Source organism: Schistocerca cancellata, chromosome 3 (assembly GCF_023864275.1).
Source record: "Schistocerca cancellata isolate TAMUIC-IGC-003103 chromosome 3, iqSchCanc2.1, whole genome shotgun sequence".
NCBI classification, from domain to species: domain Eukaryota; kingdom Metazoa; phylum Arthropoda; class Insecta; order Orthoptera; family Acrididae; genus Schistocerca; species Schistocerca cancellata.
In genome coordinates this window covers 48,677,728-48,691,750 of record NC_064628.1, presented here as the reverse complement: position 1 = coordinate 48,691,750, position 14,023 = coordinate 48,677,728, and the positions used below count along the sequence as shown (strand labels likewise).

Here is a 14,023-nt window from a genome sequence, read left to right as displayed (position 1 = left end):
AAAAGCTAAGTTACGATGGATAAAAAGGCAACACTTCCATAGAAAACCTGTACTAAATAAAAGCTGCGTCATAACTGATGACAGCATCCAAAACCAGGCACTAGCCCTGTATTTTTGCATCTACTCTTATTCCAGCTATCATCAGCCACCAAAGAAAACTACTTTAATTTCTGAAAACTATACTCCCACTTCAGTGACTGTATCCTTCCTTTTAAAAGCTGGTTATGTTAATAAATGCTTTGAGGCTTTAAAAAATCCCAAAACCTCTCTCCTGAATCCATTTCCCTCCTCACTCCTATGACACCCTGCACACCCACCTTCTGCATGCTCCCCAAAATCCACAACCCAACAATCAGGAATGGCCCACTGTAGCTGCATATTGTGCTCCCAGTGAAAGAATTTTGACCCTCATTGACGAGCACCTTCAACCTATTGCTCAAAATCTTGCCTCCCACATTGATGATACCAACCACTTCCCTCACCAACTCTCACAACCAAGCTAGGTCCCTACTCATCATTGGTGACACCACTTCTCTATACACAAACATCCTTCATGCTCATGGTCTTGCCACTATTGAACACTATCTGCCCCAACATTCTTCAGACTCCAAACCCACTACCTCATTCCTCATACACCTTACTAACTACATCCTAATGCACAACTGCTACTTTGAAGGGAAGGTATACAAACAAATCCGTGGCACAGCTATGGGTACCTGCATGGCACTTTCCTATACCAGGCTGTTTGTGGGCTGTCTGGAGGAAACCTTCCTAACCTCCCAAAACCCAAAACGCTTGGTGTGGTTCAGGTTAATTGATGATATCTTCATGATATGAACTCAGACACCCTATACCAACTCCTTCACAACCTCAACATCTACTCTTCCAACTGCTTCACTTGGTCCTCCTCAAGCCAGCGTGCCAAGTTCCTGGACGTTGACCACCTCCTCTCTGACGGCTCCATTCACACCTCTGACCACATTAAAAACACCAACAGTACCTGAATTTCAACAGATGTCATCCTTTTCACACTAAAAGCTCCCTCCCATACAGCCTGGCCATCTGGGGATAGCGTATCTGCAATGACAGGATCTCCCTTGCCCAGTACACTGAAGATCTTACAGAGGCCTTCACAGACAGACACTAACCCCCAGACAAACTCCACAAACAGATTTCCCATGCCATATCCCCCCCCCCAAATCCTCCCATCACCCCCAAGAAACAGCTGGAACGGAGCACCCCTTCATGCCCCCCCCCCCCCCCCCCCCTCCAGACTGGAACAACAGAACCTCATCCTTTGTCAGTGCTTTGATTATCTATCATAATGCCCCACAATGAGGGACATCCTACCCAAGATTCTTCCCAGCCCCTCCTAAAGAGGTCTTCCATCACCCATTAAACCTCCACAATAACCTAGTCCATCCCTACAAGACTCCCAGTCCAACCTCTTGCCACAAGGAAGATCCAGGTGCAACACCTGGCATTTCCTATTCCAGTCCTGTCGCAAACTTATCCTACCCATCAGAGGCTGGGCCGCCTGTGAAAGCAGCCATGTTATATACCAGCTCTGTTGCAGTCATTGCTCAATTTTTTATATTGGTAGGATACCAGCCAGCTGTCAACATGGATGAATGGCCATTGACAGAATGTGACCTAGAGCAAAGTGGACCACCCTGTGGAACAACCTACAGCTGTACATACCATACTTTATTTCAATGGTTGCTTCACATCCCAGGCTATCTGGAGCCTCCCCTCCACCACCAACTTTTCTGAACTGCACAGATGGGAATTATTCTTACAACACATTCTCCACTCCCAAAATCATCCTGATCTCAACCTACAGCAAACTACTGTCGTATACCCAACACACAACTGTTTCTGCCGCCTCTGTCCTGTTACCACTTCACAATACACCTCCCTTCACCTTCACTGTATGCTGCCCTCTGCTGGCACATCCACCAGTCTTTTCTCCTTCTCTGCTCCTTCCCTTTATGCCCCCCCCCCCCCCCCAACTCCTGACACTGCACCTGTCAGCCCTGTCCTACCACCTTTAGTCCCTGTATGCTCCACCAAGCAGTGTCAATTTCTCTCCCCCCACCCCTGCCCTGCTATCTCTCCCCCACCCCACCTCTGATTGTTGCTCTGTTTCAAGTACTGGAATATTGGCACATTTGAGGCCTGGAGGACAAGAGGAGAGATGACATTAGGTCATATTCACTACATACTATTTTATATAGGATGACCACAATCAAACTGGCTGCGCACATGAATAAATATAGAACTGCTCACCTTGAGGACGCCCTCTACCCAGTTGCTGAGTGTGCTCCAGGGCCAAGGGAGGCCCACCCTCTCTGTCCTGTCACCATCTCACAATTTGCCTCCCACCACCCTCCTCATGCACTCCTGTCTGCTAGTGCATCCACAATCTTTTCTCCTTCTCTGTTCCTCTCCTTCCCCTCCCCCCCCCCTTTTACACCCTTCCACCCCCACCCCTCCTGCCCAGTTCTCAGGGAAAGCAAAATACATAGTGTAGCCAGGAGCTTCTCTTTCAAAAAAATGATTTAAAAGTTGGTATTACACAGGTTTCTAACAGGACTGAACTGGAACATTTTTGTGGCTACTTATAAGTCGCCACTAGTCTTCCAAAAAATTTAAAAATACTCCATACCCCCAGGTCTAGCTTCGCCACTCTACAAACTATCATATGGGCCCTCTTGGCAATGCTCTACGTGTTAACTGGGATGACCTTATTGCCTGCTACTCTACACAGACAATTTGGATCCTCCCACACAATACTAGCTTCCCTGAACTTTGGGGATGGGATCTCTCACTCAAAACACTGAAATGCAAGGAAAATAATGGACTAATATTAAAACCACAGAGTACAGTAATAAGCTTGCATGTAGTTAATGTGACTGTTGTTGAGCTCTTTATATTCATAGAAGCAGTTCTCTTTTCTCCAAAGGTCTCTCTAATTTTCCTGTACGCAGTATCTATCTTACCCCAAGTGATACATACCTCTACATCCTTAGATTTGTCCTCTAGCCATCCCTGCTTAGCCATTTTGCACTTCCTAATGATTTCATTTTTGAGATGTTTGTATTCCTTTTTGCCTGATTCATTTACTGCATTTTTATATTTTCTCCTTCCATCAATTAAGTACTATATTTCTTCTGTTATCCAAGGATTTCTATTAGCCCTCATCTTTTTACCTACTCGATCCTCTGCTGCCTTCACTATTTCACCTCTCAAAGCTACCTATTCCTCTTCTACTGTATTTCTTTCCCCTGTCAATTGTTCCCTAATGCTCTCTCTTGAACTCTTTACAACCTCTGGTTCTTTCAGCTTATCCAGGTCCTATCTCATTAAATTCCCACCTTTTTGCAGTTTCTTCAGTTTTAATGTCCAGTTCATTACCGATAGAGTGTGGTCAGAGTCCACATCGGCCCCTGGAAACGTCTTACAATTTAAAACCTTGTTCTAAATCTCTGTCTTACCATTATATAATTTATTGTGTTAGCAGAAGAGCCAACACCATGTTGCTAGAGGAGGCCGAAATGCACGCTTTTAAGCTCACGCAGACTGGCTTGAGGTCTGGAACAATGTAAAGTAGTTGAGTCTAGTAAGAAAAGAACGTAGTTGCTGGAATACTTAATTTTAATCCATAATGGGTGTACATCGCTCTTGATGGTATATGTTTTACAATCTCAATATAAACTGGTAATGGCGCCCTGCTAGGTTGTAGCAAATGACGTAGCTGAAGGCTATGCTAACTATCGTCTCGGCAAATGAGAGCGTATTTGTCAGTGTAGCATCACTAGCAAAGTCTACTGTACAACTGGGACGAGTCCTAGGACGTCTCACTAGACCTGCCGTGTGGCGGCACTCGGTCTGCAATCACTGACAGTGGCGACACGCGGGTCCCATGTATACTAGTGGACCGCGGCCGATTTAAAGGCTACCACCTAGCAAGTGTGGTGTCTGGCGGTGACACCACATAATTATCTGAAACCCAGTGCCTCCATGCCTCTTCCATGTATACAATCTTCTTTCATGATTCTTGAACCAAGTGTTAGCTATGATTAAGTTATGCTCTGTGCAAAATTCTACCAGGTGGCTTCCTCTTTCATTCCCATTCTATATCCATCTACTGCTTTTCCTTCTCTTCCTTTTCCTACTATCGAATTCCAGTCCCTGATGACATAAATTTTTGTCTCCCTTCACTATCTGTGTAATTTCTTTTATCACATCATACATTTCTTCAATCTCTTCATCATCTGTGGAGCTAGTTGGCATTTAAACTTTTACCACTGTGGTAGGCATGGGCTACAATAATGCGTTCACTATGCTGTTCGTAGTAGCTTAGCACTGCTCCTATTTTTTTTTATTCATTATTAAACTTACTTCTGCATTACCCCTATATGATTCTGTATTTGACCAGAAGTCTTGTTCCTCCTGCCACCGAACTTCACTAAGTCACACTATGTGACTGCTGGTATTGAAAACTGGTACCTGCCACAAGATAGAATACTGTAGTGACGATTGTCAAATCAGCTGTCGTCTATTGATCCCCACGTCCTCCACTGCAGCAACCTATTATAATAAAGCTCCTGCTCTTTCCACCTCAAGTGACCAATCATAACTATGACCTTTCAAAATTATGACATATCATGCTCAGAGATTGGAAATGACAAAATATAAGTGACACCTCACAGCTAAAGCATATCAGTAGATCCAGAAGGAGGCCACTCTAACCATGGCTGAAACTTTGATTTCTCCACTATAGTTTTTTTTACATTATGACAAGGCATGATACTTAGAAAACTTTTATGTAAACTTACTGGCTGCAGAAGCCTACGCAGTTAGAATGTTGGATAACTTTGTGCTAGGTAACAGGAGAAATCTTCCTTGTGAATAATTTTTTTAAAAAAATACAAATCTGGAAGTGGTTTAAGAGTTTAATTGTAGTTAAAGCTGTCATTTACAAGAAACAATCAATGTAAACTAGTTCTTACAAATTCTATCTTGTTAGAAATAATTCATAATGTAAACTTTATCACTTAGTTTCTAACAAACCTTTGTGATAGGAGGGTAAGGAACGTCATCATATGGCCCAGTTATGCAGCTGCTGAATTTTGAAAAAAACATCGGTTCTTTTGGTGCTGGAATGTTCTGCTCTTCACAGTGACCTCTGTAGTTCAGACCCACACAAACTACCTTGTCTGGAGATGTTACTGGTGGCAGGAGACGAACATTTTTCAAGGGAATGACTGACTTCCCTTCAGCAACAATCCTGTAAAACATCACTGAGAATTACAATGTATTTCTATCTTACCATATGTTATGTACACAGCAACAGTTAAAAAAACTAATGTTGATCAAACAGTAGAAACACACTCTCTCTCAGCTATTGTTCTTATGTAACATAACACTACGAGAGCTACAGATAATACGTGCCTTGACATGAAACTAAATTGTTTTGCAACCTTTAAAAGGGTCCTGATACTTGGACATGTGTTGTCAGAATCAATGAAGTGGCAGTGGGTGAACACTTTACTACAGATTTGTTACTGTGCTCTGTGGAAGGCATAAAACAGCAGGGCTCCTACACAGTGTCACTGGAAATGGTACGCAGAATGTTCTGAGTAATGTAAGAAACAAATGCTTAAGACCTATTTGGAAAGTGATCTATACTAATTGAAGATATTTGATAAATACACTGATTTGTAACATCAGTCTCATTCCTTTTGTGCCAGCCCTTATACACAACTTTTCGGTGAAGTTCAAGAACATGTCTAAAGTGAACTGCTCATCCTTTGGCACCTAGATGGTCATTTTTCATGTAACTTTCTACAGCCTAACGGCAATTAAAGGTAAAAAAATAAAAAAATAAAACAGCAGTTGACCGGCGCTGCCTGGTGAAACGTCGTCGTGATGGCTCGTGTAAGGAGGAGAAATGCGTACCATCACGTCCCCGACTTTGACAAAGGTCGGATTGTAGCCTAACGCGACTGCGGTTTATCGTATCGCGATATTGCGTTAGTCGAGATCCAACGACTGTTAGAAGCAATGGAATCGGTGGGTTCAGGAGGGTAATACGGAACACCATGCTGGATCCCAATGGCCTCGTATCACTAGCAGTCGAGACGACAGGCACCTTATCCGCATGGCTGTAACGGATCGTGCAGCCACGTCTTGATCCCTGAGTCAACAGATGGGGATGTTTGCAAGACAACAACCATCTGCACGAACAGTTCGACGATGTTTGCAGCAGCATGGACTATCAGCTCGGAGACCATGGCTCCGGTTACCCTTGACACTGCATCCATGTTTGCCGACATCGTGGTAAACGCACATTGGAAGTGCGTATTCGTCATCGCCATACTGGCGTATCACCTGGCGTGATGATGTGGGGTGCCATTGGCTACACGTCTCGGTCACCTCTTGTTTGCATTGACGGCACTTTGAACAGTGGACGTTACATTTCAGATGTGGTACGACCCGTGGCTCTACCCCTCATTCAATCCCTGCGAAACGCTACATTTCAGCAGGATAATGCACGACCGCGTGTTTCAAGTCCTGTACAGGCCAGAAAATGTTCGACTGCTGCCCTGGCCAGCACATTCTCCAGATCTCTCACCAATTGAAAACGTGTGGTCAATGGTGGCCGAGCAACTGGCTCGTCACAATACGCCAGTCACTAATCTTGATTAACTGTGGTATCATGTTGAAGCTGCATGGGCAGCTGTACCTGTACACGCCATCCAAGCTCTGTTTGACTCAATGCCCAGGCGTATCAAGGCTGTTATTACGGCCAGAGGTGGTTGTTCTGGGTACTGATTTCTCAGGATCTATGCACCCAAATTGCGTGAAAATGTAATCACATGTCAGTTCTAGTGTAATAAATTTGTCCAATGAATACCCGTTTATCACCTACATTTCTTCTTGGTGTAGCAATTTTAATGGCCAGTAGTGTATGTATTATTGAGTGACGGCGACCGACGGACGTTGAAGAGGATTTTTATGAAAAGTACGAGGATAACACTTGCAAAAGTCTGCTGAACTGAATGCCGCACTCGCCAGCACCAAGACAGCTCCAGAAGTAGGGAATTGCAGGGCTAGCTTGAATTACAAACCCACCCATCAGTGATGTAATTGCCCGTAACAGGAAAACGTGACTCTCAAGGTATAAAACGTGGACTCAGACGCAACGCAAGAGTTTAGTTGATCGTATGAGTCCCTTTGCACACTGCTTCCAACTTCTTTCAGAGTTTACATCCCTAAGGTGATACACGGCGGGAGTTCGTTGACGATTTGGGGAGTAGTATCGTAGTATTGTGTGTGCCCCATGTTTATTCCGCCAAGGATTTTGTGAACATTTTGGATGATCAGGTCCATCCCATGGTACAGTGTTTGATCCCCAATAGTGATGCTCTGTTCCAAGACGACAGGGCCCCTGTTCACACAGCTCGCATCGTCCAGGTCTGGTTTTGTAAGCACGAAGATGAGTTGTCGCTACTACCCTGGCTACCGGAGCCACTAGGCCTCAATATTATTAAGACTGGAATGGTACCCTTCGTCGATGCGACGAACATGCAAGTATGTTTACTGTACTGAGCCACAGTACCGCTGCCTAGCGTCATGGGCGCTCAGCTATGCTACGAGTGATTAGTAGTCTAACAAGGAGACGGCACGAGCCTTGTGTCGTGGATTTGTCCGAAATTTTGTGTGGTGAAAGAGGACCGCTAACACCTCACGTGGTTAAAATATTAGGACGCACTACCCGGAAAATCCCGGGAAAAATCGATCCAAAGTTTCTTAGGTGCCTTATGAGTATAAAATGTTAGTCCATTGCCAAGCCGCCGTCCGGCCTAGGTTAAAAAAAAAAAAAAAAAAAGATGTTTAGGGCTCGGACTCTTACGCCAGATATCTCGGGTTCTATTCCTCCTCTGGCACTTTTTTTTCTTCTGTTTCATTTTCTTTTGTTATTCCACCAATTATTCAGAAAGTTTCCCAAACCTACATGATCTTTAACAAATTAGTTACAGTATTGAATAAAAATTATTTTCTTTTTGTCCAACAACACAATTCATGGCGGTGGGTTTTCCATTTTTCATTGTAAAGTATATAAGGAGAATCATTGGGTTTTTTAATCAGAATAACAAATTCGATTGGGGGACATTCAATTTTTATACATATAATAATTATAAACAAGAACTGCAGTGCTAATTATCGTAAAAACAAACAAAGCAATAATTTTTGCGTCATCTTGCGCAACATATAAAAGCGGTTTTTTTACAATCACAGGGCATTTGCAATAAGTCTGTACAAAAATATGCCCCAGTATCATTTACGAAAATGTTTTGAGTTTCTGATAATTTTGAGGCAAACCAGGCATATTGAATCATGTCTCGGAATATTGGTGACGATAACTGATGGTGAATTATAGAATGAATTTTTATACAGTCTTCCCGGGAATTAATTTCACGATTCTTCTGTAACAATGCGCTGCAATTTTGCAAGCAACAGAAGAAAAAAAAGTGCCAGAGGAGGAATCGATCCCGAGACCTCTGGCGTAAGGGTCCGACCGCTAACCGTGTAGGCCAGACGGCGGCTCGGCAATGGATTAACATTTTATACTCATAAGGCACCTAAGAAAATTTGGATCGATTTTTCTCGGGATTTTCCGAGTAGTGCGTTCTAATATTTTAACCACGTGAGGCGTTAGGGGTCCTCTTTCATCGCACAAAATTTCGGACAAATCCCAGAGCCCACGGTCGTGCCGTCTCCTTGTAAGTGACATTGGCACGAGCAGTAGTCGGCATGCAGCCCCTGGTGAGTTTCCTTCAATAGTTTAGATGTCAGTTCGTCGATACGACGAATGAGAGAAGAAACCATATTCGTCAGAGCGACTAATGGGTAGCATTACAGAATAAAATTCCTTCGTTGATATGACGAAGGGGTAGCAGTAACAGCGCACATTTACTAGAAATAGTGTAGTTCCATTAGTAAATTCGTCACATATTTTGGTAGTAATAACAACTCTCTTCATTTTGTCTGTAGAACATGGATTCGAGTAGAAGATGCTCGGATGATGACGAAATTAGAGCACTTTTAGAAGATGATTTGGGCGACGTGCTATCGTCGGAGGAAGAGGACTCTGAAGATGAGTTGTTGAACATGTCAGAAGAGGCCGGCCCTAACTGTGAGCCTTCCTCGAGTTCAGAGTCAGATGGAGATGAGACCAATCGTCGATCCATCGACGACGTGAAAGAGTAAATTGCAAACCACACCATTCAAGCCTCAAACTCAGCTTCTGAATCCATGCAGAAAAACAAACGAACAGGGCGTCATAAAAAAAAGGGTATCTGAAACTAACAGCTCAACCATTACATCACCTCTTGTGTCACCTGAGAAGAGTGAAAGGTGGTAGCTACAGCTGGAAAGACAATACCTATCAAACAACCGGAAAAAAAAACACCGAAGAGGAATGTGATTCACTTCGTTCCAGGCCCTGCGGGTCACGCGAAAAATGCACAGTCTGCGACACAACGTTCTCAATACAAAGATTCGCCTAACTTCACAAAAGAAGTAACAAATGCTGAATTCGAATCCCTGTTTGGACTGCTTGTGATGAGTGCTGCTAAAAAGGACAATCACATGTCAGTTGACGTTCTGTTTGATACAACGAGGTCCGGAGAAAGATATCGAGCCGCAATGTCATCATCAAGATTCAAGTTTCTCATAAATTGCTTGCGATTCGTTGACAAAGAAACGAGAGCAGAAAGGCGAAATATAGACATATTGGCCTTCTTGCCAGACATATAGGACCCATTCCTTATAAATAGTGAAAGCAACTACAGACCAAGCCCTTATGTTACTATTGACGAGCAGCTGGTTGGATTTCGGCCCGTTGTCCTTTCAAGATGTGCCTTCCATCGAAACCCGATAAGTACGGGGTTAAAACTTTCATGATATGCGATCATTCAACACGATACATGTTCGATGCTGAAATATACACCGGCCAAACAACGCTCCCAAGAGAAATGTCCTTTAGCGAACTCATCACTACTAAACTTGTGGAGCCTCTGAGTAATTCTAACCGTAACTTGACGTGTGACAACTGGTTCAGAAGCATACCTCTTGCAAAGACCTTACTCACCAGTCATGGAATAACTATGCTTGGGACAATAAAGAAAAAATAAGCGAGAACTACCAAAGGATTTTACAGATCCCAAGTTCATAAGTAGGGGCCCCGGCTCAAGCTGCTTCTTGTTTTCCGAGGACATCACCGCAGTTTCGTTCAAACCAACCAGGGAAAATAGAATGGTTATTCTTATTTCTACGATGCATTATGACAACAGCATAAATGAAGAAACTGGCAAACCACAAATTGTAATGAATTATAATTCTACAAAAGGAGCAGTGGATACCTTGGACCAAGTGTGCAGTAATATGAATTGTGGTAGAAAAACTAGACGTTGGCCCGTCTCCCTCTTCTATAACATGGTGAACATAGCTATTCACAACTCGTATGTCATCTATGTTGCCACTCTTCCGAATAACCAAAGAGCACCTACAAAGTTTGCATTCGCCATGACATTGGATGACGAATTGATGTCGCCTTGGATGCACATTCACTCACACAACCAGTCCTACGATTGCTCAACAGTATGATATGCAGATGCCTGAATGTGATGCAACCAGCTGATAATAGCCACCAACAACATATCCAACAACCTAGTCGTCTTCATGGCGATAGAAAAACATGTGCATACTGTCCTTACAAAAAACGAAGAATGACAAAATCAATATGCGAAAAGTGCAATAAAAATATTTGTGGGGATCATAAACACATGCTTTGTGGAGATTGTTTGGCGTCTTTGTGAGCGCTGATATATATTTGTGTTCTCGTAATTTACCGAGACTGATTGACTGTAGTAGTATGTAAAGTACACGTTCAAAAGAATTTATTTACTAATCTTCAATTCACGCACATGCATGGTGTGGAGCCCCTGAAGAATAGGTGTTCCTTTTTGTTTCAAAGTAGAATTGGACACTGTTTTATGTTTCGATACAGTGTATCGATACGTGGAACTGTTTCAGTGTTTCGGAACGGCTGTGGTTCACTGTCTCGAAACAGTGGTATTTCATTCCGCCCCCGTCTCGGATAACCGGACCAGATTCGATCTCGAGCCAGACACAGAAACTGTATCGTTGTTTCAAAATAAGGCTGTTTCAGTCCACCTGTGCTTGGAACGGACTAATTGTATCGAAACAGTGATGTTTCATTCCGCTGTGTCGGACGAGATTCGGGCTTGGCACAGGTACTGAAACACAACATACCACTTCGTGAAACACTTTCAAGAGTGTCGAAATCTTCTTGACAAGCAATAGCATGAAGCTTAAGATATCCGAAAATAAAGCTTCGTTTCTAGCTGACTGACCTCTTCCGAAATGACATAACATCTGCTTTATAAACACTAACCAAACAATAAAACAACGCATACTATTCACATTCAAAATAATAAATATGTGAAAATCATTCAGTTAAATTACACTTTTTTATAACATACGCTTCTCTGTTCATGTACAGTAATCATATTAAGAAACGCAAGTAAGCCTACAACATTTTGAACAAAAAAAGGCGTAGAGTGACAATTAGACATATATACAAATTTGATGTAGGTATAATTGCAAGCAATCTGTTTGACCTATCACTGATAGTGTAATGGTGAACGGGAAGGGCTGGGAAGCATGGTGAATTTATAGTAACGGTTCGAAACACCTTGAAAGACAAATTTTTTCTGTTATATTTTGTTATTTATTCGAATTATTTGGCATTATTTGTGAGTCTATAGTCACTGTGCCTATTATCCACAATGATTCTTTTTGTGTGCATGGAAATTGGCATGGTGGGTACATTACCCATACTAACGGAATGTGTGAATCTCAGTAGCATATCCGTTGTTTCTGCAGTTTGCTCCCACCTCCAGTTCCGTTCGTGGTGGTTCTTCTGTCTTCAGCTATGGCTGTCCTCAGCCAATAGAAAAGTAGGAAAGTCACACGACACGAAAGCAGCGCATTTGCTGCATGAAATACGAAACTGCCAAGACGCCTAAGTGATAGTTTCATACTTTCTGCGATATGATTAGCGCTCTCGCACCTCATTCGTGTTTATATGGACATAATACAGTAGATATTCAAGGTGATAAAATGTGTAGGTTTATTAAATTACAAAACACAAACTGTTTCACTGTTTCGAAACTGAGTATCGAAACATTACACTGTACTGTTTCATTTGTTTCGAAACAGTTACGTGTTTCAGTTTGCCCATCTGTATTTCAAAGTATCTCTAGATAGTAATGTGTTACTTTTATTCTTACAGTATTACTCCGATTGTTACAGTGGTGTCTATTGTAATGCTTATTGTTACATAGTTATATTGTTCTTTTCTTACACATTTTCAAGTGTTTGTTGCCCAAAAGACAGAAGGAATCTAATTGTTTGCTCTTACATTAATAAACATCGAACCAAACCTACTTCTGAAATTGTTCTTTACCTATATCCCAATATTAGTCCTCGTTTGAACCGTACTTATTTTGAAATTTTGATACGTTATTGATTGTAAAGGAGTATTACATACATTCCGAGGCTCAGATCTACATAAACAGCTGTTATTGTTGATTACACACATGAAAAGTGGTGGTGTTCGTCGAATCGACGAATGGGTAGCAGTGATCGACAAACATTCTTGGGTAGCATTCCACGGTTAAGCCTTTCTGGCTATTTTGGAAGGAAGGGTTCGTGATCGCTGTCCACCTCATCATTGTCACCTAAACTTGTCACTATTTTGCAGGAAGAATGGTATAAGATTCCCTTTAAAACCACACAGGGCCCGCTTTACGCATTCCGAGACGACTGGAAGCTGTTTTGAAACCCAACGGTCTTCGTGCAACGTATTAGGCATGGTAATGTTTTTGGTGTTGCTATATTTCTGTCCACTCCCTTGCATGACTCACACACGAAAAAGATGTATAATACCCTTGAATGAGATTTTCGCTCTGCAGCGGAGTGTGCGCTGATATGAAACTTCCTGGCAGATTAAAACTGTGTGCCCGACCGAGACTCGAACTCGGGACCTTTGCCTTTCGCGGGCAAGTGCTCTAGAGGCTCTAGGCAAAGGTCCCGAGTTCGAGTCTCGGTCGGGCACACAGTTTTCATCTGCCAGGAAGTTTCATATCAGCGCACACTCCGCTGCAGAGTGAAATTCTCATTCTGGAAACATCCCCCAGGCTGTGACTAAGCCATGTCTCCGCAATATCCTTTCTTTCAGGAGTGCTAGTTCTGCAAGGTTCGCAGGAGAGCTTCTGTAAAGTTTGGAAGGTAGGAGACGAGATACTGGCAGAAGTAAAGCTGTGAGGACCGGGCGCGAGTCGTGCTTCGGTAGCTCAGATGGTAGAGCACTTGCCCGCGAAAGGCAAAGGTCCCGAGTTCGAGTCTAGGTCGGGCACACAGTTTTAATCTGCCAGGAAGTTTCATGTATAATACCCTTGTTCGACCAGTTCATGGGTAATGTTCTTCTGGCTGGGACCTCTACCACGTTAGGTCAACGGAAGATATAGAAAATCACTCAAAGAGCAGCTACAAAATTCGTGACGGGTTTCTTTAATTAGAGAGTTGGTGTCTGATGATGCTCAAGAAACTGAACTCTGCGTCGTGGAAGTACAGTATTTACCCATAAATTTTCGAGAGCACACGTTTCAAAACGGGTCAAGAAACGTACTGTTTCCTCCAACATACATTTCGTGTAAAAACCATGACACCGAAATTAGATAAACAAGGGGCATTAAAGGGGGTTGCATTAGTATTTCTTGCCGGGTATCCTCGCCTAAAAGTGATGGTAAGGGAATGGTGAGTCTGACACGCTATGTCACTTCTTTCACCCACCGAGCGAAGGCTTGCGAAGTAGAGGTGTAATGTGGGCGGCACATTAAACCCTAATCTCCCTCCCTATCTTCCT

General features: G+C 42.9%; 1 protein-coding gene across 1 annotated transcript in view; it reads right to left on the bottom strand.

The window, feature by feature from the left end:
* LOC126176929 (fumarylacetoacetate hydrolase domain-containing protein 2) overlaps window positions 1-14,023 on the bottom strand; it is a 160,016-nt gene that overhangs the window by 20,850 nt on the left and 125,143 nt on the right. The window contains exon 2 of the mRNA XM_049924120.1: window positions 5,077-5,293. Coding sequence (XP_049780077.1) covers window positions 5,077-5,293 — 217 coding nt within the window. The remainder of the gene's footprint in view (window positions 1-5,076; window positions 5,294-14,023) is intronic.